The sequence below is a fragment of the Papaver somniferum genome, chromosome 9 (genome assembly GCF_003573695.1).
Source record: "Papaver somniferum cultivar HN1 chromosome 9, ASM357369v1, whole genome shotgun sequence".
Classification (NCBI taxonomy): domain Eukaryota; kingdom Viridiplantae; phylum Streptophyta; class Magnoliopsida; order Ranunculales; family Papaveraceae; genus Papaver; species Papaver somniferum.
This window is the reverse complement of record NC_039366.1, coordinates 126848937-126873868: the sequence shown is the minus strand read 5'-3', so window position 1 is coordinate 126873868 and position 24932 is coordinate 126848937. Positions and strand designations below refer to the sequence as shown.

The 24932-nt window shown below is 34.6% G+C and overlaps 2 protein-coding genes across 2 annotated transcripts; one reads left to right on the top strand and one right to left on the bottom strand.

The window, feature by feature from the left end:
* Positions 1 to 2347: 2347 nt before the first annotated feature.
* Positions 2348 to 4465, bottom strand: LOC113307777 (40S ribosomal protein S14-2). Its single transcript, XM_026556225.1, has 6 exons — positions 4349 to 4465; positions 3571 to 3690; positions 3440 to 3485; positions 3219 to 3304; positions 2815 to 2944; positions 2348 to 2688 (listed from the first exon to the last, which is right to left on the bottom strand). The coding sequence occupies exons 1-6, from the start codon at positions 4349 to 4351 to the stop codon at positions 2621 to 2623; spliced, it is 453 nt and encodes a 150-aa protein (XP_026412010.1). The 5' UTR covers positions 4352 to 4465; the 3' UTR covers positions 2348 to 2620.
* A 150-nt stretch (positions 4466 to 4615) lies between these two features.
* On the top strand, positions 4616 to 6183 carry LOC113308321 (60S ribosomal protein L36a). The gene is made up of 4 exons (XM_026556799.1): positions 4616 to 4698; positions 5478 to 5657; positions 5776 to 5850; positions 5937 to 6183. Exons 1-4 carry the CDS (start codon positions 4696 to 4698, stop codon positions 5994 to 5996), a joined length of 318 nt encoding a protein of 105 aa, XP_026412584.1. The 5' UTR covers positions 4616 to 4695; the 3' UTR covers positions 5997 to 6183.
* The last annotated feature ends 18749 nt before the right edge of the window (positions 6184 to 24932 follow it).

Below are 24932 nucleotides of genomic sequence, written 5' to 3'. Positions count from 1 at the left end.
TTTATTCTTGAGATTTCATATCTCGAAATAAAGATTACAAGACTTGTTCTTGTTTGAATTTAGTTCATATTTGAGTTCAGGTACATACTAGGTGGCTACTTGGATATTGATTTCTGAGATCGCGTAAGTTAAACTTGTCTTCATTTTAGGTATCAGATCTTTACTGTTGATATGTGCTACTGATTGTGACAAGTTTGTCCATACAAGTTTCCAAATTAAAATTTGGTGGTGTACATGGTACTTCGCAAGGTTCTTTCATCAAGGTAAACAAAAGAATCTAGAAATTTTATACAAGATAGATAAAGAGAAAGCCTTTGAAAATGTCTGATGCAATCCCTTATTCAAAATCCTAGAGAATCATGGCTATAGTATGAAGTGGAGAGGGTGGATACATTAGTGTGTGTCGTAGGATCATTTTTATGTATACTGGTGAAGGAATATTCCTCATAAAATTTAGACCATCAAAGGGCTTGAGACAAGGAAATCCTTTGGATATGATCTAGATTTCTAAATATTATAACCAGTTGTCATAAAAAGAGAAACATTAACGTGCCCAAGATTCCAGAATCTAATATCACCTTAGGACTTGAAAGTACATACTTTGTTCCAAACTTTGAAGCATGGGCATTTTCTGGATAGTGAGGCTTGTATGAAGAAAAAAGATTCATATTATGTGCTAGAGTATAATCATTGCTTGGGCAATTTCAAGATCCACAAAATAATTCTTGAACAATAAATTGTTTCGAACTAATATTGTTAAGGACCTTTAAACTTTTAATGCTTGAATCATATTTCGAGATATTTATCAAGACAAGCTTCACTCGAAATTTCTTATTTCCAATAAATCTACTAGAAGTCATACGACCAAAGTAATAAAAAACGTTCCTCGGTCTTACTCGGTGGGGTACCTTGTAGCGAGGAGCGATAAGCTCGGACTTGGAAATCGCCTTGTTGAGTCATACTCGAAACTTATTTATTAGAGATTTATATATAATACTCATGAGTCATGACTTATACCTAGTACTCGGCTGATTTATATATAATACTCAATCTCCTCCGCCGAGGAGACCGATTTTGACTACTTTGCATACAACATAGTCTCAAATATATATAATGGTAAGATAGTGAGTAAAATAGAATGGTTCAGTCTCCACATACCTTGTTGATGAAGTTCTCCAAATGTCTTCGTCGATCTTTAGTCTTCGAGGAAGATATCTGATACTCAAATACCAAATTCAAAACCTAGTCCGAGACTTGACTTAGTAGACTAGAAATCAAGATATAGTTAGTAAATCTAACCCATACCAATGCTTTAAAACTTCTCTGATTAGCAAGACGAAAATTCAAAACCCAGTTTTCTAATCCTCAGAACTTAATATATTTACAATCTATTTCATTACCAATTTAATAAGTTTACAGTCTCCAATCAATTTCCATTGATTTCTCAAAATAACCGCAACATCAGCAAACTTAATTTTTTGTAGATCTAATCTTCCGATCAGTGAAAACTTCCATGGATTCAAACCTTTCTCAAAGGAATCATGAGACAGGATACTCGATGGTATTTTCTTTGTTTCTTTTTCATTAAAACTAAACCCTAATTTCTCTGAAACATTTTCCCCGACAAAAGTGATTTCAGGACCAAAATCCATGAGAATCACTTGAACTAATGAGAGACAATCATGAAGAACACAAATAAAGAAGAAATTCAGACAAACTAAGACCTGAATAACCGATTATCTGCTCGAAAAGCAAAAATTTGAGAAGAAAAATTTCTGAGTTCATTGCCCGATTTGCATACACACTCTCCTCAACTCCCCCAGTAAGCAGTTGAAATTATGAGTCCAATGCTCGTTTTAAAACTTTACTACCGGTTTAAGTTAGCCTTTCCATGAACTTCCTAGTTTACAAAAAAGAGACTGTTTCCACTTGTGGAAGCTAACATGTTTCAAGAAATGTCCCCATTTTGCAATGAAACATTTTCCTCGGAATAAATAGTTAATTCTAGGAAATAAGATCAGAATTGGTACCGTGGGTGATATTCTTTCACCAAGATCCCACCAAGATCCCTTCTTGTTATCCCTATGAAATTAAATCCCAACACCAAAAAACATACCGATATACAAAATGATGTGATAAACATGTGAGATGTGACAACAACATCAATAGGTTTATAGCTTATTTTAGCTCAAAGTTTATGATTATATAACACCAATCCAAGAAGCAATTGGTTTTCCGTTTACCTAGACACTATCATTAATAAGATATAAGAACAAAAAAACAAAAAAAAAAAGAATTTCCCGAGCAAGAGTAGCCTTGCAGACTGACTCAGTAAGCACACCAAAAAACTCAAAAAGATGGCAGATTCATACTTAAAAAACCTTCATATTAAAGACATAAAAAGTAAAATTCAATAAAACCTAGTTTATCCAAACAAAGAGCAGCCTTGTAAGCTAATCGCTACATTTCTTTTTGTTTTTCACGCTTGAAAAAGGTTCCATGTCAATCATTTATCAAAGCTACAAAACTGTTCTTCCAAAAGTAAAAAAGGGAAAGCCCAGACTCCAACAGGACGAGCCGTTGCACCTTTTGCCTCCACAACCACCACCATGGACATAACTTACAGCCTCCTTCCTCTTCTACCACCCTTTCTACGGGTGCTGTCGGTAGGAATTGGGGTAACATCCTCTGTAAAAATTTAGAAGCATCAAACAGCAAGTTAAAAAGCTGTCAGGTATTCGTTCCAAAGTTATAAAATGTCATTTAGACTATGGGAATCTACCAATGATGCACCTACTACAGAAAGAGCCTTACCAATGCGACCAACCCTCATTCCTGACCGAGCAAGGGCCCTAAGGGCAGATTGGGCACCTGGACCTGGTGTCTTTGTTTTGTTCCCACCAGTTGCACGAAGCTTGATGTGAAGCGCAGTAACTCCAAGCTCCTACAAGAAATGATCCAGTAAGGCCTGATGTTAATGCGATGATAACGATATAAAATTCATATTTGAAGCCAAAATAATTGGGAATAACAGTCAACTATAAACCAGTAATCTGTACTTTTAAGGTGAGAAACCATGCCTACTGTTAACTACTTTACATTCCTCAAGAAATGAGGCAACAAAAAGGCAACTTGGGATCTTCAGTTAAACTTTCTATATTCATATAACCAGTAGAAAAATTGCTATTTATTGTAAACGATACAAGGTTATGGTTTACCTTGCATCGGGCTGCAACATCCTGAGCTGCAAGCATAGCTGCATATGGTGAAGATTCATCCCTATCAGCTTTGACCTTCATTCCACCTGAATATAAATAGATGTGTCAGAAAAATTAATTCTCAAATGTATTAGAGTTCCCTAAACAGAAGAATAAGAGCAAAACTTTTAAAAATTGAGAACCCAATAAGAAAAAAGGCAATACACAAATGATATACGTACCAGTAATACGGACAAGGGTTTCCCTTCCAGACAAATCAGTGACGTGCTGCAGTCCAAACAGCCTTGTTTGTTATTGAACATTACATTAGGAAATCAAGTGTAATAAAAAGAAAAGCAGAGGTATTACTTACGATGAATGTATCATTGAAAGATGCAAAAATGTGTGCAACACCAAAAACATGCTCCCCATCTCTTACAGAGGGTCCAAGAGTAACAGTTTCTTCTTTTGGCTCTCTAACTTTCCTCCTCGACTGTAACACCCCTCATAAAGGAAACATAAAAAAAACTTCAGGCACATGTTCTTTTCATCAAAGATCCTTTGAATTACTTCATAAATTCAACTCAATTAGAAATACCAGAATATCATTATCATGCATTGAATACTAAACCTGCTGGTGAATTCAACATTTGTTCACTCAGATTCACTCAGACCCACAAAATGCATACATATGAAGTACCACACAACCAAACCCATTTTTTCCACTATGGGGTAAAGAAATACAAAGACATCAAATTATCTCACAAGTAAAACTCTACCAAAACCTAAGTATTTTCAGAATTCATATACAAGACATCAAATTATCTCACAAGTAAAACTCTACCAAGACCTAAGTATTTTCAGAATTCATATAATCACAAACAAACATTTTATAAAAATCCAAACTACATTCCAATTGTTTTCCCAAAAACCCGAACATACACATAAACTAAGAAACAAAGATTGCCGTAATCGATTCAAAATAGTCGACATAGAATCACAATTTTACTACATCTCATAAACATTCTTTCCAGTCTTATCTTCAACTTTGTAAATCAAACTTAGATACATTCAAAAGATTACAGTATAAGAATCGAAACATAAAAACCGGCTAAAACAAGATCAGATAAAGAGAAAAAGATTAAGTTTACCATGATTACGGGATAATCGAAGTGAGATTAGCTCTTCTACGGTTTGTTCAAAGAGTTCTCCTCTCTTCAAGCCTTCACAGAAACCTCACTCTAGCAAAGAGGAGAAAAGGACCTTGTTCGTTTCTTTTTATAGTTAGGGTTCGACGTATCATGTATTTGGCACGTACACAATATGAGGACATAATAGTTATTAAAACAATTTATTAAGGGCATAATTGGTATGTAAGTTTATAAAACCCTAACTCATCTCCGATCTCATATAAGGAGGCTCAAAGTTTTATTTTCGGTTTCTTACACTTTCTGAAACCCTAGAAGAAGCTCTCTCGTTCCGTCATCTACTAGCAGTCATGGTAAGTTCCTGTTTTTCTTCTCTTCTTAAGATCAAACCATGGATTGGATTTTGTTTTTGTATCTTTAAATGATTGAAAACACCATGGTAGTTGAATTGTTGATCCAGCAAATACTTAGTCTCTGGTGAACAAATATGAAAAACTCTTAAATCTGACCTAAGAATTGATAAATGCTTTGCACTGTTTTATGGTTTATCTACTGCAAGTATGGTTGTTCTGTGGTTTAGCTTGTGGCGATGATTTTGTTAGTTATAAAATGGCCGAATGTATCATGTGATTATTGTGTATAGTTGCTTTCATAGGGAGGTTGTAGAGTATAAATTAGTATGTTTCTCATATATGGAACAGTATTTTCAGTTTCATTATAGAATTTAATGATCTCAGTATGTTTGATTTGTATAAGTAGTTCAATGAATAGTTGTAATTTCTATGGTGATTTGTTATCTGCAAACCCAAGTTAGCAATTGATTTCTGCAATTGTCATCCATCTAGCTCATACGAGGAAGAAATAGTCTTAGTGACCAGTATGTTTCTGTTGTTGTTTCTTAGGGGGCTCTTAAAGCCTTTAGTCTTGTACTCCCTGTATGATGAATGCTCTTAAAGCCTTTAGTCTTGTACTCCCTGTATGATGAATGCTCATGTTCTTTGTGAATAAAAGTATGACCTTCAATTCCTATTCCATTGCGGCACAGAAACCTTGTCTTGAGTTTGGAGGTTATTTTGGTCTGCTTCAAACAATCTTTCTCTGATTGTTGTGTAATGCTGCTTTTCACTGTCAGGTGAACGTTCCCAAGACAAAGAACACATACTGCAAGAACAAGGAATGCAGGAAGCACACCCTGCACAAGGTTACCCAATACAAGAAGGGTAAGGACAGTCTTGCTGCACAAGGAAAGCGTCGTTATGACCGTAAACAATCAGGATATGGAGGACAGACAAAGCCCGTCTTTCACAAGAAGGTAATTGCCTACAGTTCTCGTCTCACTTTCACTAGTTGAAGTTATTTTAAATAAATAGGAACAATGAATCTTGTAAATTTGAAGCTGAATCATTTGCGCTCTGCTATCTTTCCTCCAGGCCAAGACTACCAAGAAGATTGTGTTGAGGCTTCAATGCCAAAGCTGCAAGCATATGTCTCAGCATGCTATCAAGGTCGGCATCTTTAATGTGTTCTGCAACTTATGTTTTTATTTTATTTTAATGTTTGTCTAATCCTATTGTTGCTTATGTTGCTGCAGAGATGCAAGCATTTTGAAATTGGTGGAGACAAGAAGGGAAAGGGAACATCTCTCTTTTAGGCTGCTGTTGCTTATTTCTAGGACTTCATCTTGCATATTTAGTGTTTTGTTGTTGCTCAACCTTATTTGACTCAATTTTGAGTTTGAAATTACCTCTACTCTTAGTTTATAAATTTTCGAGCATTGTCTTTTACTAGTACATTGAATGCAAGTTATTAGACTCAATTGGTATGCCTCTCGCTCCTATTCTATTCTTGTGTCCTGGTGCTTAATATTGAAGTTATTATGTTCACTGCCTTTAAGCAAGTAGAGTCATTGGATACCCATGAGCTGCGACGTTTAAGTCAATTCGAAGAAAGACTAATTGTCTTCTAAGTTCTTCTATGGGTTTATTTGGTTTTGTCCAAATAAACTGAAATGAATCTAAATAACCATAATGTGTAATATGAGTAATGAGTGACCTAATAGCATCCTCGTAATCTGTCATTTTTTCTTTTGATACAAAGTCTGTTATAAAATAAAAAATAAAATAAAAACTTGGTTCATCAACTCTTGCTTTCCGATAAAGACTGAGCTACATCATTACCTAGTAATAGACTTAAAAAACCATGACTTGCTATTAACTGATTTAACTTTCTGGACTATATGATTCTTTCTCTGTTATAGATTTATCACACTGTCACAATCCATTTCAAATATAGTTTTGCCAATCCTTAATTCCTCCGGCCAATCCACTGCTAATTCCAACGCACGCTTTACATTCAAAATGTGTATCCCCATAATCCTCTTCCGCTTCCTCATCAAACCTTATTAGCACCTAAACATTTGCCTTCAAAATCACGAAGTGTTAGTCCAACACTTCCTTTCTTAGTTTCTGCAATGTAAGAGCTGTCCAAATTAACTTTGACACATTCCTCATCTGGAGGAAACCAGACTTTAATTTGTATCCTGCCAGCGTTAGTGTTATGGGAATAAAAAAACTCATCACACTCAGTTATCAGATTATGTATTCTAGATATTGTACTTTGAGCATTAGGTTTAACACCCAGAAACATAAAAGAGCACCTGTCCTTCCATATATACCACATTGTACACATTAACCTGCAAACATATTTTTCAAGCATAAAACAAAAACACTACCCGAAGAAAACCAAGTAATAATCAATGTTTGAATATTGGATAGGTTACCTTCAATTTGATCTATATTGATATTCATAGATAACTAGATAAATCTAGCAAAAATACACTCAGATTCATGTTTCAACACTACAGTCGCCGAAACAACACTCAGTTTGTATTTTAGATTTGTAAACTACTCTCTTAGCTCTAATGGGGATAATATCCTTAATGCATTTCCAAACAAATAGTTGTACACTATGAGGTATTCTACAGTGCCATAAATGTTTCCATACCTCCTTAGGAATATTGTCTACAAAAGCAATATTATTAACCTCATTAGCACAAATTGTATGGTAAGCACTTTAAACCGAAAACTTTCATTTTCTGTCATGCTTTCAAATAATAAAATCCTCTCATGTTGATGGGATTTTCATTTTAACGATTAGGCCAATATAACTCTGTCAAAACCGTAAGCACGAACATTAAGGTTCTACTCTCTAGTTCCCCGTAATAATAGATCACAAACCAGATTAAAATTTTCATAGCTAGATGAACCAACAATTGGTACAGGTGGGCTATCAAGACCTATAACCCAACAATCTAGCCATATGCTAATTTTAGTGCCACATCTTATAGCCCATGTGATCTATTGTTGCACAATCTCAAGACCAGAGTAAATACTTCTCCACAACCAAGAACAGTCATCCTTGAGTTTATCGAAATGCAAAAAACTACCATCCTTTGAGTATTTAGCTTTAAGAATTTGAAAACACAGGAGAATCTTCATCATTACGGACTCTCCAAACCACTTTAGCTAAAAGAGCAGTATTGAAGTGTTATAGATTTCTAAATCCTAATCCTCCAAGAGCTTTAGGAAGCATAAGCTTGTTCCATCCTATGAAGTATATACCTTTATGACTATCTTATCCCCACCAAAATTGTCTCTGAATGGAGTCCATTCGGATAATCATGGTTTTAGGAATCGTAAAAGTACCCATCAGATAAGATAGAAGGGTATTGGTTCTGGCTGATTTGTTCATAGTTTTGCCTTTCCAATTTTTTAAGTCTAGAGCCAAAGGAACGAATGATAGGCTTGAAAGATTTAGTTTTATCTCTTCCCATTAACAGAGTAACTTCAAAACATTTATCAGTATCCTTCATCTCAGTCATGTTAAGAGCATTAGCAAGATTTATTCTAGCACTGGGACTAATGTTCTTACTTAAATAGATACTAGTTTTATCAAAGTTAAGAATTTGACCAGAGTACATACCAAATTGCTCAAACACATCTAAGATACCTGCTATATTATGCATGTCTGCTTTAGTGAAAATGAGAATATCATCTGCAAACAAAAGATGAGTTATACAAGGAGCATTCCTAGCAGCCTTAACTCCAGAAATGACATGGTTAGTAGCATCATTCATAAGTAATCTAGAAAGATTTTCCATAGAAATTATGAAATGATAGGGGATAAAGGATCCCCTTGTCTTATACCTCTAGTAGGACAATACTCCTTTATAGGAGAGCCATTAAGCAAAATGGATATCTTAGTTATGCTAATGCACTGCTCAATGAGACTACAAAATTTCTTAGGAAAACCAATCTTCTTAAGCATGCCAAGAAGAAAAGACCATTCAATCCTATCAAAAGCCTTAAAGAGATCTTATTTTAAGGCCATAGTACCACTATATCCTTTTTTGTGCTTCACAATATGTATCTCGTAATTTGTCATGTAAATGAAAATCTTCCACTATTAACTAGAACCGGTAACTGCAACGTTGAATCTTTCCTGTGACACTAAAATTTGCACAGTAAGTTTGCAAGTTCAAATATTTCGTTGTCGCCCAAAGTTCACTTCTTGATGCAAAATTTGGCTTGTTGCAAAATGTGCTTCACAAAACAAAAATATAGCTAGTTGCCAAAAAGAATCTTGCACGACCATTCAAAATTTGTGTGTTTCCAGATTTTCGAATGTGACCGAAAATCACAAAAATGACTTTCAATTTTTTTATGTGATGAACCCAAATGACTTTCAAAATGACTTCTAATGTGAGATCGTGACCTGAAATTTGTTAGAGCAACTGCAGTGGCCGACTAAACCCAAATTTGGTGTCGAGTGGGCTGGCGTAATGGGACGGACCATCGATCAAAATTTGATCAAAGAGTAAAACTCGGACCAAATTTGGTCGGCGATTAAGACCAAATCCAAATATAGTCGGGCGTTTATATAATGTCCGCCTATCCGACGGGCGTTGGTATAATGTCCGCCTGTAGCCGCGCGTTCGTAAAGTTAACGCCTGATGCAGGGCGTTGGTATAATGTCCGCCTGGATGGGGCGTTGGTATAATGTCCGCCTGAATGGGGCGTTGGTATAATCAACGCCTGGCATGGGGAGTTGATATAATGTCCGCCTGGATGGGGCGTTGGTATAATCAACGCCGGACACCAAATTTGAATGGGGCGTTGATATAGTCATGAACCCAAATTTGAAAAGTTTACAAAACTTTGGTTGGGGCGTTGTCTTTATCAACGCCCCATTTTTTTTTTTTTTTTTTTTGAACCCGGGCGAACGTATAATCTCCGTCCCACACACCAGGCGTTGCTATAGTTCACGCCCCATACAGGCGTTGTCTTTATCAACGCCCCATACCAGGTGTTATCTTTATCAACGCCCCATGCCAGGCGTAATCTTTATCTACGCTGGACGATGAAGCGGACTTTATATCAACGCGCGACCAAATTTACTCGTCACCCGCTACGTCACAGGACAGACTAAACCCAAATTTGATCTTTTTGTTTAGTCTTTGGTCTTTAGTTATGCTCGCACCACTGTGGACGCTCTTAAGTGACACAAAATGCACAAATTTATGTTTGACCCGAAAGTAGGGACAGGCCTAGCAAAGGGGCGTCCATCTCTTTCTCGGCCTGATAATGTTTTGTACATGAAAATTTCTTAAACTTTGTGTTTAGCCCACCCCTATTAATTAATCAATGTGGTTTTAGCCCATAATTTTATTTAGAACATCCTCCTTCCGTGTTTTTAGAAAAGTATTACTTTCACTTTTTCAATTTGGTCTATTTTTAGGCTAAAATGAAAAAGTGAAAGTAACACTTTTCCAGAAACGGAGGTAGTATATCTTTGTCTCATCCAGTCAAAAGGTTCGTCTGTACTGAAAAATCAGTTAAAAGCCGAACCTTATAACTTTCATTGTATTGCTAACAACACGTCGTTCGTCTATTAGTTCAAAAAATGTTATCAGCCGAACTTCACAACTTAAGTGATTTTTTGATAAATAATATAAAGTTCGGATACAGTTTAAAAACAATTATTAGCCGAATTATTCATCAACGCCTTCAAAATGAAAAATAATGGACAGTTCGAATGATAAATTGTTTCAATAATCAGCCAAATTTCACTCCGTAACTGCAAAGTAAATCAGCATTTTTTGTCGAAATAAACCTATACTATCAACCAAAAACAACAAATAAAAGATGGTTTTTAGGAAATACCTTCTAATGTACATTTCAGGAGTTGGTTCTTCATTCCGTTGAATTTATGCTTCAACTTCTCATTGTTCTTCAATTAATAAATTAGAAGAAGATTTAGAATGCCTGCTTACTAGTTGTTTCTTTGTACAAGTCAATTTATAGTTTCGTTTAATCGACAATCAAATTTTTACCAGGCGAAGATTAATTGCGGCGATCAAAAATCGATTCCACCAGTTTGCGAAAAGAGATAGAAAAGAAGAGAAGATATTTGTGTTAAAAATTGTTTCTGATTTTTGATTTTTGGGTTTTAAATTAAGGGTAAATAGTAATTTAAACCGTTTTGGGGTATATAAGTAATTCAACTACCCATTAGACACCCTGTGCTACCCCACCCTAGATAGAAAACTGCATGTAGAAATTGACGTTTAGTCCCAAATATGTTGGGCTTTAGACACTTTAATCCTTCCCTCTCAAGCCTAGTACTAGGATATCCAAATTTATCTTATTTTAGACGAGTCTGTCCATTTATAAACGATTCAGTCCAAAGTGTATTTTCTTGATGACAAAAATACCCATAAAACAAAATCTGATATTTGTTCGTTATAACCAGTTTCAATGTATTGTTTCAATTTCAAATATCGAAACTCTCGAAAGAGCTCTCATTCTACTCCTGTTGAAGACGACAGTCGCAGGATTTTTGGTAAAATTTCAGCTCGAATTCGATTGAGATCCGGTTTAGATAATTTTATTTAAGCTTCTCTACATTTCCCTTCTCTCGAGTCTCGAACCCCAAGAATTTCTCAGAGATGATCTCAAAACAAATAGATCTGGTAAATTTTCATTTAAATCTTATTCAAATTCAATTAAATTTTACATCAACAGTTTGTTTTTATCATTTCCTCGTAAATCTTACTACAATTTCTTTTATGATGCTTTTAGGTATTCATTTTTATTTTGATTAATTATCAGATCATATTCCGATCAATAGATTTCGTATTTGTGGTTCGTTTTGTCTTTAGGTTCCCGGATCCATTAAATTAATAACATGTTTCTGGATTTTTTTGATTTCTATGAGATCTATTGAGGTTTATTGAAATTTTGTGGAGAATCATTTGGTTTTGATTGTTGATCGTCTATAATTCGTGCATTGAATCTTACTTCTCTTACATACAGATTCGAAGGAGTCACTTTAAGACAAGAAGGGTGGTATCATCATTCACCTAGCTTTCGGTTATTTTTTAAGAGACATATGCGTATTTTGATGGTTGGTTTAAGGATACTCAAGATTGCAGAGATTGTAACCCCAATCCACACCACTGGTAAGTCACATTTTTGTGTTATTATATGATTCCTACACATAGTAGTGGTTTCCATTACGAGTTTGAAGGACAATATTATATCATCAATTTTAGTTCGAATTTGACCGGTGTATGTAGTTTATTCCATTCTTTATTGAAGATCCTTTGAGATTGAGAAGTTAATTGATAGTTTTCTTGTGGAGAGTTAATGGGGATCGGTTTGCAACTAACCATCTTGTCTAGATCTATGTATGATAAGTTAAAAAAAAAAATTGATTGAGAACAACATGTTCTCTAGTTTTAAAATAATATATGTGTCATAAGAAAACATTTCATTTTGACAAATTGAGTCTTGAGATTGGGATCCAACAGAATGGACTCCGTCTGTCTTAATACATAAGTTTTCTTGGTGGAACTATAATTTAAGTCTCAATCAATTGTTCATATGTTTGGAGATTATAATGTCTGACTGGTTTAGTTGGGGTAACCAAGTTAGACTGCTCTGAGTGTTGCGTCCGGGTGCGTCCTAGGTTGGTTGCGAGTCACTAACTAAATGGTGTACTATGAGAGTGAAATTAGAAATGAACTATAATAGCTTAAAAATGTTTATGGTGTACTTTTAGAATTTTAAATTATACGACCAAACTAGGACAGTAAGCTTCGGTGCATTTATGGCATTAGATTTGCAACGGTGGCCCATCAGTACGTTGCAGTATCGTGTTAGATCATGAAATGAATTATCTTACTGGTTAGAATATGTGACATGAGGCTATGGAAAAGTTAATAGTTTGATACTGCTATTTTGAGGGTATTTATGAAATGAGCACATAAGCGGCTGTATATGTCTTAAAATGTCAGATTTACAAGGTCCGAATTGATAAAAACAGTGGACTGAACTAGGGATGTGAACACCTGCCGGACTCTTTAATCCTATGCATGATCGTGTTAAAATGACATGACAGTAGCATTTGGCGAAATTTAGTATCGAGGTTTGGGCACAAGTCTATAAGGTCCGAACCTATCGAGACAAGTAATTTTTTATGGGGTTCACTGCCCAATCCAACCATTATGTTTAAACCTAGTACTAACTATTAAATGTTGTATTTTCTTGTACACCAGTTATATGGGTGCACATAAAAGTGCACTTTTTTTGTGCTTGCTATACGAGGTGTATATGCATGTACGCCAGCTATATGTTGTGGTCTCCTTATCGAATTTGGTTATTGGACGATTGTTCTATGCAACAACTTTTAATTGATGGTTGTATCGCTGTTTGTGCGCTGTATGGTGCTAAAGGGCCACAATGGATGGAAGCATGGTATAAGCATTAACCTTAGGATATGAATTGTAATTTAGGCATGAGTAGTAACACTACTATATTCTATTGTTGGCATTGCAATTCAATCTCAAGAGACCTAAAGTGCGCCACTAGCATTCTAGTCCATATTACCAACCGTGGTAGCATAAATTCTTAATTTCAGTAGGTATTAAATTGTAACTGGTTTGGTAGATATATTGAGAAACTTATGTTGCTAATGCTGTATCGGACGATATGATTTTCGCACACAAGATACCCGCACAGCGTATTGCAATTTGTTGAGGTTTTCAAAGTTCTGATATAATTTGCAATGCTTGACACCAGTTGGACCTTAATTTGTTTCTCTCTTTTGAATTGGAGATACCGACTTAATTTTTTTAACGTGTATAATCTTGTACACATTTTTATTTTTAATGTGCACATTGTTGTATACCTGTTGATCGTCAATGTGTACATAGTTGTACATCTCTTGATCGTTAATGTGTGCATATCTTGATCGTTGTAGCCTGTGGGGTTTTCTGTTCCTGCAGCGTTATGAGTTTTATTACTACTGTTACTTATTTTCCTTTAAATTTCTGTGTGATGAACTCTTTTCTTACTCACAGGCTGTATGCACAGAAGGACCATAAAATATCGGGATGTTTGTTTTAAGGAAACAGAGATTGCATGTAACACAAGAAGATTTTGAGATGTTGGCAGCCCAAGTAATGAAGAAAGAAACATACAAGAACAAGTCACTCAGATTTTTAAAGTTAAAATTAAAGTCAGCAAAGCTCAGATTTGGGACACTTCTGGTCAAAAAAAGGTCAGTTTTTTTTTTTCCTTCTTATTTGGGGTTTTCATAATATCTTATACTGTGGGAAAATGTTGGGAACTAGTCGCAAATGTTAGTGTATTTGTATTTTTTCCATTGTGCTTGAAACTATCGATGCAGTCTTTAGTTTAACTACTATTGTTATTTTAGAAAATGTGGGAAGAATTCATTCCCTCTTTTTGTCCTCAACTACAAGTTAGATAATTTCTAGTATAGTTTATTGACCTGGATGTCATCATGAAAAAAATTAGTATAGTTTGATATATCACATGCTACAACACTATGAATAGACGAATGTTTTAGTATAGCTATGTTTGTACAACTGATGCATCTCAATGTATAACTGATGCACATTTTAATGGATCGAATAAACACTAAAATCATATTTCATTTTGGTACTGGTTGATATTCCAAACAACCTGAGGAGTTATATAATGATTGAGCGAACTTGGCCTTTGAATGTAGCTCCATTTCTATTTTTCACTTTTATAAAGATAGTATCTTCTCAGGGTGTACAATTTGGTGCACATGTGAAAAAGTCACCGTGTTTCATTTTGGTACTGGTTGATATTCCAAACAACCTAAGAATTTATATAATTACTGAGTGAACTTGGCCTTTGAATGTAGCTCCATTTTTCTTTTTCACTTTTATAAATATACTATCTTTTCAGGGTGTGCAACCTGGTGCATATGTGACAAAATGACTCCATAAGCTTATTTTTGCATAAGTAACTAGGGTGTACAAATTGGTGCACATGGGAAAAAGATTGACTTGATAAGCTCATGTTGGATAGATGCCTAGGTGTACAAACTGGTGCACGTGTAGAAAAACGACTAAGCTTGTGCTTGTGTTACCAGTTTGTGCACATGGTTTTGATAGTCATACTCTATAAGTCATGTTTCTTTCACTGTAGGGTGTTAGATTTAGTTAGCTGATCTTGTTTTTGACGCTTCATATTCGTGGTTTTTAATGGTCCTTTCAGTATAGGAATCAACCTTACGTAGTTGCATTAGTTTTTAGTCGCTGAAGTAGAGTTTTTTTCTTTTTCTGGTTTACGTTTCTGTTGATAGTTTTAACGTGATTTCAGCCAATGTAGATTAGTTTTCGAAACCAACTTCTGGTAGTAGTACTTCTGAAGATCAATAACTAAGTGGTTGGATACGAAATTACGAATATTCATGGTTGCTGCATACAAGCCATACTTTTATATGGACACGTCTGGATGAGTTGTTTCCTATTTCTATGTTGCCTGACTTCCACATTAAATTTATGAATTCTAGCATTGTAGCATATAATATTGTAAGGACAACTCTGATACTAGGATCTTATTCCATTAAAAAGAAATGTATCGGCGTTAGATGCTCAGAAATCATAAAACTGAAGTTTAGTGTTTGCTAAGGTTCACCGTTTTTATCATTGGGAACCTACTCTAGTTTCGTACTTTTTAAGCTAATGTGTATATAGTTGTACACCCGTTGACTGTAGAGGTATTTGTAGAGGTGTACATGTTTGTACACATGCTGGTTATTACTCAAAATAACAACTATCTTCTTTTACTTTCTTATGGGTCCTAATTTAAAGACATGGTTGATTTTCCGTAAACACAGTTACTCAAAATTTTCAGAATTAGCTTAATAGTAAACTTGTTTTCTAACAAAAGATGAATGTTTTTGATATTTTTGTGTTTTCTTTTTTGATGGTGTAAACAGGGTGCTTGTGAGTCACTAACTAAATCATGTGTCTGTTGTGGAAGCATTGTGGAGGATGATATTCAAAAGTACAGTTGCACCCAAAAGTACTAGTGAAACTGTGAAAGTGATGATACTCACATCTCTTTTTCTTTTTTGAGCAGACAGTTGTACTCATAGCTCAAAACTGGTTTGATCTGGCGTGGTCGAGTTGTCCATGATTTAGCTCAATTTTTGTTGGGTCTATCTTGCAGATGATCATTGTTGATGATGACGACGATGGAGAAAATGAAGGAGATCTAATAATGACAGTAGAGTTAGCAACTCATGAAGCTATGGCGTTTATTGTAAAGCATGGAAACTAAGATTCTATGATTTTAATAGCATGCTTCTTATGTGTTTGGGTACTTGCTATGTGTTAGATTTTAGTAGCATGCTTGTCGGTGGTGCTTAGGTGGATTGTATAAGTTGCATGTTGTCTTGTATTTGGATTTTCTAAATTTTTGGAGATGGGTACATGTTTGTACACCAATGTAAACTAAGATTTAAAAAAGATGAAAATTGTATAGTCATATGGGTACTCTTTTTGTAGCTCTCGGAAAGAGCTTTTCGAATATATAAAGTTTGCGAATTTTAGACAAATTGTTCAAAAGATAAATTATTTTTTAATTATTTAAAATGGCTGACATCATCATAAGTTATTTTGGACTAAACTGTAAATTCTTGGACTAAATTGTAAATTAACAAGGTTATATATCTATTTTTCATATTTTAAATAACTTTTGGACTAAATTGTACCTAGTTGAATGGATGTGGACTAAATAGTATATTTGGATGAGATTTTGGAGTAAACTGTATTTTTCCGGCAATGCATTCATATGCCCTGAAGCACTGTTCATTTTGTAACCCAATAAGTTAGCGGATTAAAAAAAACACCCTCAAAGAAGTTTAATATTTCATTTGTAAACCAAGGCTTTCCTAGGAAAGAGGATCGGTCTATCATTGAAACTGGATCTATTTAATTGGATTTATTTTGGCCCAACGGAAGACACCAACTAGATTATTTTTTTTAAAATGAAACTGTACATTTTTTTGGATTTACGAATAAATGAATCAGGTCTCTGCCGGATACTCCAAGATCGGAAGAAAACATAATAAACACACCATTGCTCACATCGCAAGTATCATGTGAACAAGGCCAGATGACTCTACAAACAACAACTACTAACTATGATCCTCCGACAATTTCCATGGTCAGTAGATGACATATGGAGATTATAATAATATTTAAATATCATTTCTATTATCGTACGGTTATATTGGGGATGATGATTAATAACATAAAAATATTATTTATCTTGATAATTAGGTTGAGTGCAACCAAAATGATAGTCAAGGATTAACTTCATTCGCTCATACAAAAGGAAAGGAATCAAGCTTCATCAACCATCATGATCTAGAGTCACAAATTCCTAATGATAAATCGTTGCATTCATATAGGTAACTTATGTCATTCTTGCGTAACAATGCCTGCTCTATTAAATTTTGATTTTTTTCTTCATTTTATCGATGTGGACTAATTGATAATATTTCTATTTTCATGGTAATGAAGCTAATCCAAACTACTACTATGGATCCTCATCATCAGCGCCGCCTGATTTCCAACATTCAACAAGGACAACTTTATATCTTCAAACTTCCTCAATTGTATGTTTTTGTATCAATTTTATGTTTATTAATCAAATTATTTAAAATCCAAATATTTGATTACTGAATTGTCAAGTCACTTGGTATTGATCAGCTATTACTTTTACCAGGTAGAATTTTGTTTAAGCACAGAAAAACGAGGAATATTGGCTTCAGGAGGATTTAATTCACAAAAACAAACTAATCCATGGGTTGATACAAATTATCAAGGAGGACTTTATAAACAAAGTTTGAACCGATCGGATAACCCCGAGGAGTCATCTCACCATACCCATTATGACCAACAACAACCACAACAACAACCCACCCGTCTTCCAAGGTTAAAATTTATTTTAAATGATGTAGTAATATTCTTAAATTTGATTAAACATTGTTTATGTATATTCTTTTGATTTATAAATGCGTTGTTAATTTCAATTCAGGATTCTCCCAGGGCCAAAGAAGAAAGAAACTATGAGGAAGTATACATTTGTTCCAAGATTTCTAGGAAATGATTTTCCAGAACCAGAAAAAAAATCAAAAGCCCATTTATCTGGGCAACACAACTGCTTATTTTAAGGTAAAATTTTACATCTTGACCTACTTAAACATTTTATTATTATGTCTTTGTTGATATTTTATGAAAAGTATATTTAATTTATGAAAATTTGGTTATTATTTAAGGATTCTTTGTCGAGAGACGAGTCTAGATCCAAGATGACGCCAATATCAACCGGCAATGAGCATCACATTTCTAATATAATGGAGAATCCTAGGTACAGTCTTATATGATTCTTCTAGCTTCAAGTTATTTATATTTTATTTTATTTTTTAAATTTGATGAATTTTTCATCACTAATTTCACAGGCACCAATCCATAAAAAATGGAGTTTATGACCCCAAATTTAAGGAGTTAGGGCTTGATGTCGACCCACATCTCAGAATGTTTAAAGCTTGGATGGACACGTAAGTTCTTTTTATACTTCAATTATCTTTTTAAGCAACACTTAAACATAGAAATATTTGTTTTTAAAATTTAACATCTTTTATAATACCAATTTTTGGTTAGGATGAACGAGATGGTCCGCAAAATTAAAGTTAATATGGTATTTAGTATTTGTGGAAAAATACGACCGATCACAATATTGGGCAATAATTATATATATATATATATATATATTGAAACGAAAAGAAACGTCATGGTTACTAAAATTACTTGTAAAATATTGGAGCTAATTGATGATCTTTTATTTGCAGAAATAAGAAGGGGGAAATCATGTGGAAAAAAACTAAGACGATCAGTTTAGACAATAACATCCTCTCATTTTTCTCATAAAGAATTTTGAGCGTTTTCAATTTACATAACTAGAGATGATATACAAGTTTTTGACATTGGTGAAAATAAGTTATATCTCGTAAGAAGTAGCAATAAGTGTTGATTAAGGGGTCAGTTGATGCACCTTGATGATTATTGGTTTCTTTGTGATTAAAAGTACCGTAAAAAATACTTTGTTAGGAAAGTTTGTTTATTGAATTTTGGTTATGTTTATTTCAAATATATTAGTTTAGAACTTAATTATTAAATCATAGTTTTGCTGCCTTTGTTAAATAGGGATGTACAACTGACCTCTATCAAACGACGTTAAATGGAGAATAACGTCTTTAAATTTTGCTGTTATAGTACCCTTTTGGTCACCCAACCGTTAACACGATCTATTTCATGTCCGATCTGGTTCTTTAGAACACCAACGTATACCCAATATTGCCGTATGTGATGCTTAGGTGCAAGCATTTTGTTACTCTTGTCATGGCCAATTCCATGTAAAAAAAGAACAAGGAAAACCTTAGATATTTTTTATGGCTCTTGTTTTAAATTAATCAGTTAATGAAATTATCACTTTGTCATGGCCAATTCCATGCCATACAAATGGGTGTATTTACATGGAAAGAAATGAGAAGTCACGCAGTCTAGCTAACCATGCGTCCAGATAAAAGTGAACGGAAACCTACATGACAATTGTTTGCAAACATGTTGTCTCTACTCATTTTTTTTATGGCTTAGTACGCTGGTTAGTTGGTGACCCCTAAATACTACTAGCAATTACAAAGTCCAGCGATCAAACCCCTACCTCATCCAAGGGAGGGAGAATGATACTGATGGGCTGTCGTAGGCTCAACAAATTAATAAAGATATTTCCCACTAATTAACTGGTAATATAACGGTAGTAAGAGATCCTTCCCGCAGAGAGCTGTGTAATTGATAGGTTATTTGATCAGCAAAATAAAGTAAATAACACAAGGGGGGGGGGGGGTTGGTTGTAAGATAAATAAAGAAGAAAAAGATGATTAAGGAATCCTTCGCCGTTACCAAGCGATAGCTGGATTAATATACTTATCCATTTTTCGTTAGAATCATTCATCACCAACCGTAGAATAACAACTAGATCAGTGTTATCCCCAAAACTCCTTCTATCACTGGATACGGAAGTTCTCGACTACCAGATTCTATCCAACGAGCCACCAAGTAGTACATCACTCAAGGTGTAATCCAATCTAACCCCTTAAGCTTTATGAATTTAGGTTGATCCCAGTAGTTAAACTCTTAAATCAAGGTTTACTTGCTGGTGTTGTCTTCACACACGATTGCTCCACAGAATCCCTCTGTAAGGTCTCGCGATTTCTACTTGTGTAGAGAGTTAATCGACGATTACTTATCTCATAACTTCTACTAGCAATAGAACGATCAATAGACTAATCTAGTATGCATCCCAAATCAATCTAAGAATCACTCATAATCCCTAGATATGGTAAAGACAAACAATGATGATAAAAACCTCAAATAGACTTGTATTAATAACAAAGCTTCACGCTTAGAAAATTGAATTCATCCTTAATCAACAAAGGATTTAACTACTCATATTACAAAGAAGATGAATAATGGTGGTTTACCCCTTACAAAGAAGATGAATAATGGTGGTTTCCCCCTAAAGGGGTAAACCCTAGGTTTTGATGTAGAACTTTTGATATGAGATGATATTCGATTTATATGTGAAAGGACTAATACCTATTTTTATAGGTTTACATTGCTTGGCTTTCAAGTATTTAGTTCGGTTCAAGAACCTGACCCGAAAAATACGAAATAACGACCCCAAACGTGACCTTAGACATTCACAAGTATGCATACCCGTTTGCATACTTGTTAAGTAGGTGTACCTCAAATTCCAGCAGAAATTTTCGGAACTAAGTATGCGTACCTGTTTGCATACTTTACTGTCTTCGGTATTCGATAAAAACTCGTTTTGGCCACAACTTCTTCGTCCGAACTCGGAATGACCTGATTATTTTTGAATTCTTTTTATCTTTCAATTATATTCAAGATGATGATGAGAAATTCTTAATTTGAATGAGTAAAGCTTGGTGTTTGTCCCATCTCTTGATTTTGACCGTTTTGCTCCTTTTCGTCGCACTTCTTCCACTTCTCTTGGACTTGGGCACTTGGATACTTGGAATACTTCTCTTCCTAGATCTTTTCAGAACTTTGTAGATCCTTTTTGTATGATTCACCTAATAGAGACAAATAAGGGAAAACAAGAGTAATAATACGAATACATGCAAGAATAATAGCTAAAACAAGTATGGAATAGAAACTAAAATCATATGAATTATGCACTTATCAAATTCCCTCACACTTATATTTTGCTAGTCCTCGAGCAAACTAAATAAAACTAATCCTAAATACAACAACTCCATGTCGTTGAGAAAATGGTTACACTTAGCTAATGCAACATGCCTTTAAACCCCTAGGTGTCCCTAGTGGACGAGTTATAGTCTCGTGAGGGATTACAAGAGGTATACCCACAAAACCTACTCCAATTTCTCGCCTTGGAAGAACCACTAAAGATAGACACAAAGTAGAAAGCCAAATAATTATCTTGCACATGTTCTTTATCTCCAAACATCCCACATACATTCCAATCTTCACATATAAGCAATTACTTACGTGTCACATTCAACCTGCTAATTGCAAAACTCTACTAAGGTAGTCATCGTACTTGTTGCAACGTTTGTCACAACACTCGCATACTGAAATCATGTGGATAGATAAGAAAATGGAAATAGAAAAGTTAAGTGTGCAAATGTTAACTAAAGTGAAGGATGTTACCCATCATACTTGTATGAATGTCGTCAAAGGATTCTTATTTATAGCGCAATAGTTGAGAGAAGCACCCATTTAACTCGACCACATGATTAGATACTCTAAGCGCATGTTCCTTTTCAGCAAGTACGTGATAGTTGCCTTGGATCCTGCGTTCCACGCTTATTTAGGCGACGGAGATAGGCACCACGTTTCACACATACTGCTATCCAAGTGTCGAGAGCCTCATCAATAGTCTTTTTGACTTTCTATATAATGATGATAGGTTTTTGTTTTCATTCGACTATGATTAGTCCGCAATTCCGGACCTATCATTTATTAGTGTCGAGAAATGAAGAGGAGCCTTATATATGATTCTTTTTTTTTCCTGTCTCACTCTTTATGAGTGTAAGACAATTATCTATGAACTTTTATATACTCAACCAATGATTACCTTGCTACAACATCCACGGTAGTATCAGGATCCCACCAAATCACTTTAGATAAACATATAACTGCAAAAATAAAAAGAAAGTGATTCAGTAATGATTAATTGCGAGGATGAATCTTTCAAACAACTACCATGCTATTGCTAGCACCTGAGTTTCACAATCAATTGTGAACGTATATATTATTGAGGATTGTAGAATGATAAAGTGGAACTCAATCTATAGCCGTAAGAACTGTTTCAACCTAAAAAGGTTTAGAGTGTCATCCTATATAGCTCATAATTAACTCCAAAATATGAAGTCTCAAGAATGCAAGAAATCAAAAATTATTATTTAGTTATTTATTTATTTTATATGCAAGCTAAACATGCTTAACTACTCCCCCACACTTAAACTCAACATTGTCCTCAATGTTCAAAACCGAAAATTCTGATTTTGACATAACAATCCTGAAAAACTCGAAAACTATACAAATGGGTAGGAACTAGGAAAAACATCCTAAACTAAAGTTTTTCACCTACATCTTTTATGTAGAGTGTCAAAAGTTCACACTGTTTCGATAAATGGTGTGACTTTTATGGCCTCCGGACTGACAGACATGCAATCGGAAAAAGTTATGGAAAAATACTGAAACTCAAATGTCCAGGACTATCGCTCCAACTTAGCAGACTCCGAATTCAAATTTTCTTTTTTTTAAAGAAAGGTACGTATGTCCTATTTCAAAGTTGGGTTCAACCACTCAAATCGGACTCCATATGAAATCTCGAGAGCTGTTTTCGTGACAAGTGCGCAGTCAGATTTTTCCTGACGAGAATAGCTTCGTCAAAACTTTCATTATAGATATAGGACTTTGTAAAATCTAAGATGAGAATGCAAGATATGTATGAAAAACTAAAAATTAAAAACAAAAGGTATAGTGATACAAAACCGATGGGTTTCCTCCCATAAAGCGCTTGGTTTAACGTCGTCAGCCCGACATTATTGTTATCGTCCGTACACCAGTAATCTGAAAATTTGATAATCCTTCCAAATAACAATCTGCAATTCAAATAACAACTTCACAAAAACGTTAGCACAAAATATAAATATTGAAGATATCACTTTATTGAAGTTTCCCGCACACTTAGTCCTTTCTACACTTGGAAGTGGATAGGGAACGTAGAACTCGAGAACTTCAAAAGGTTCCTCAGCTTGGTGAACCTGCACAATTCTCAAATCAAACAAATCAAGCGGTGGATACTTAAAAGCAAAATAATTCGTTAAAACTTTAGAAGCACACAACTCCAATCCTAAATGAGGTATTTTTCTTAAAAGTTGGGTTAACAACTCTTTGAGAAGCTACTCCGATTAGAGGAAAATGATCAATAGATATAAAATTATGCAAAGGATTAGACAAACCTTGTATTAGATCCTTGTCTTTCTTAATTAACAGTGAATTATTTACCTCAAGTATATCGTGGTCCTCTATCGTACTATTATTATCTAGCTCAATTAAATCTTCCACGAAATCGATCAATTTGGTTTCATTCTCAATCTCAATTTCCTCAACACTTTCGTCATCCGAATCAAATTCCGCTCTCAAGAACTCTTCTTCAGTATAAACTTTGGGGTACTCTTTATGAGTATCCGTCGAGCGAATAATCGGGTCTACTTCTTTCAAATCAATCGGCCTTAAAACATTGTAATCTGGATGTTCATTGTAACGTTGATATGTATTTGAGTATGTCACACCGTTCATTACAATGGTTCGATCATACCAAGGATCCTCCTTTTGAAAAGGCGAATTATCATTATTAAGATGCGGAGCTTGAATAACTTCATCACTGTTACAAAGGCTTTCCAAAGGTTGCTCATCTTCAAAATATTCTTTGTCGTTCTTAGGGATTTCAGACTTGGTTTGGTTTTGAGGCCAAACTTCTTCTTCGTAACTATTCTTACTGAGTTGAGCAATTTGACTCCTTAAACTTTCCCTAGCCTGGTCGCGCTCATCCATCTTTTGAATATGCTGGTCCATTTTATCTATATATTGCTGCATCATATCAATCATACTAGAAAACTTGTTAGAAACATCACTAACTCCCCATCCTTGTGGTTTCTCACTTACATACCCGTCATAAGGTTGTTGACATGTATGAGAATATCCGTAGGGTTCCGTGGGATATTGATCTTAGCCAAAACATTGGTTTTGATTATACCCATATGATGGTTGTTAGTTGTCATATGAAGGAGATTGAAAACCATATTGACTACCACTGTTGTATGTGTAATCTTGTGCTCCGTACATGTTATTTTCGTAAGGAAACATGACGACTCACAAGATTAAAAGAGAAAATAAAATAAAAACAAGCTAAACAAATTAAAAATCAATTAACAACTGCTGGTTAAAGATTTTTTTTGATTGTGATTGTAGTAAATAGGATTCGTTTCAGACTTGTGAAGGAAATGGAATTTTTAGATTTAATAAAAATATATATACAAAAATATTAACAATGGGCGAGAGGTACTGGGACTAAGGATTTGGCCGAATTCACTACACAGGGTTCATTCATATATTCTTTGACAATTTAAAACTCAATAAAATTAACATGGACTCTGATTTTGCCAAGATAGATTCTCAAAACATCGATTGTAAGTCCTAAGCATGATGTATCAAAACACCTAAGCTAAGTATACATCATCAAATTAAATAACAACCAATTAATTCAAATCATATTTCAATTTTAAATTAATGCAAAAGTCATAAAAAAGAATAAAATAAATTTACCCGTGTATGAAATTCACCCTCCTCCGTCGTCCCAGTGTTGGGTTTAACTCATCATGATAAAAACACGCTCAAAATATTTATTTATTGCTCAAATGGTGTTTACAATGAAGAGAAAAGGAGAAAATGGTGTAAAACTGTAATCTGCGACGCACAAAAAGCGCCACAGAATAAATGATAAAACACAAGTGCTGCTGATGTTTAGACTGCACTGCGACCCACGGTTGTGCGTCTTAG

Coding starts and splice junctions, on each gene's coding strand:
- LOC113308321 (XM_026556799.1), top strand. Junction 5,658..5,775: donor AGCCCGTCTTTCACAAGAAG/GTAATTGCCTAC, acceptor TCTTTCCTCCAG/GCCAAGACTACCAAGAAGAT. Junction 5,851..5,936: donor TGTCTCAGCATGCTATCAAG/GTCGGCATCTTT, acceptor ATGTTGCTGCAG/AGATGCAAGCATTTTGAAAT.
- LOC113307777 (XM_026556225.1), bottom strand. Junction 3,486..3,570: donor CTTTCAATGATACATTCATC/GTAAGTAATACC, acceptor TTTGGACTGCAG/CACGTCACTGATTTGTCTGG. Junction 2,689..2,814: donor AATGAGGGTTGGTCGCATTG/GTAAGGCTCTTT, acceptor AAATTTTTACAG/AGGATGTTACCCCAATTCCT.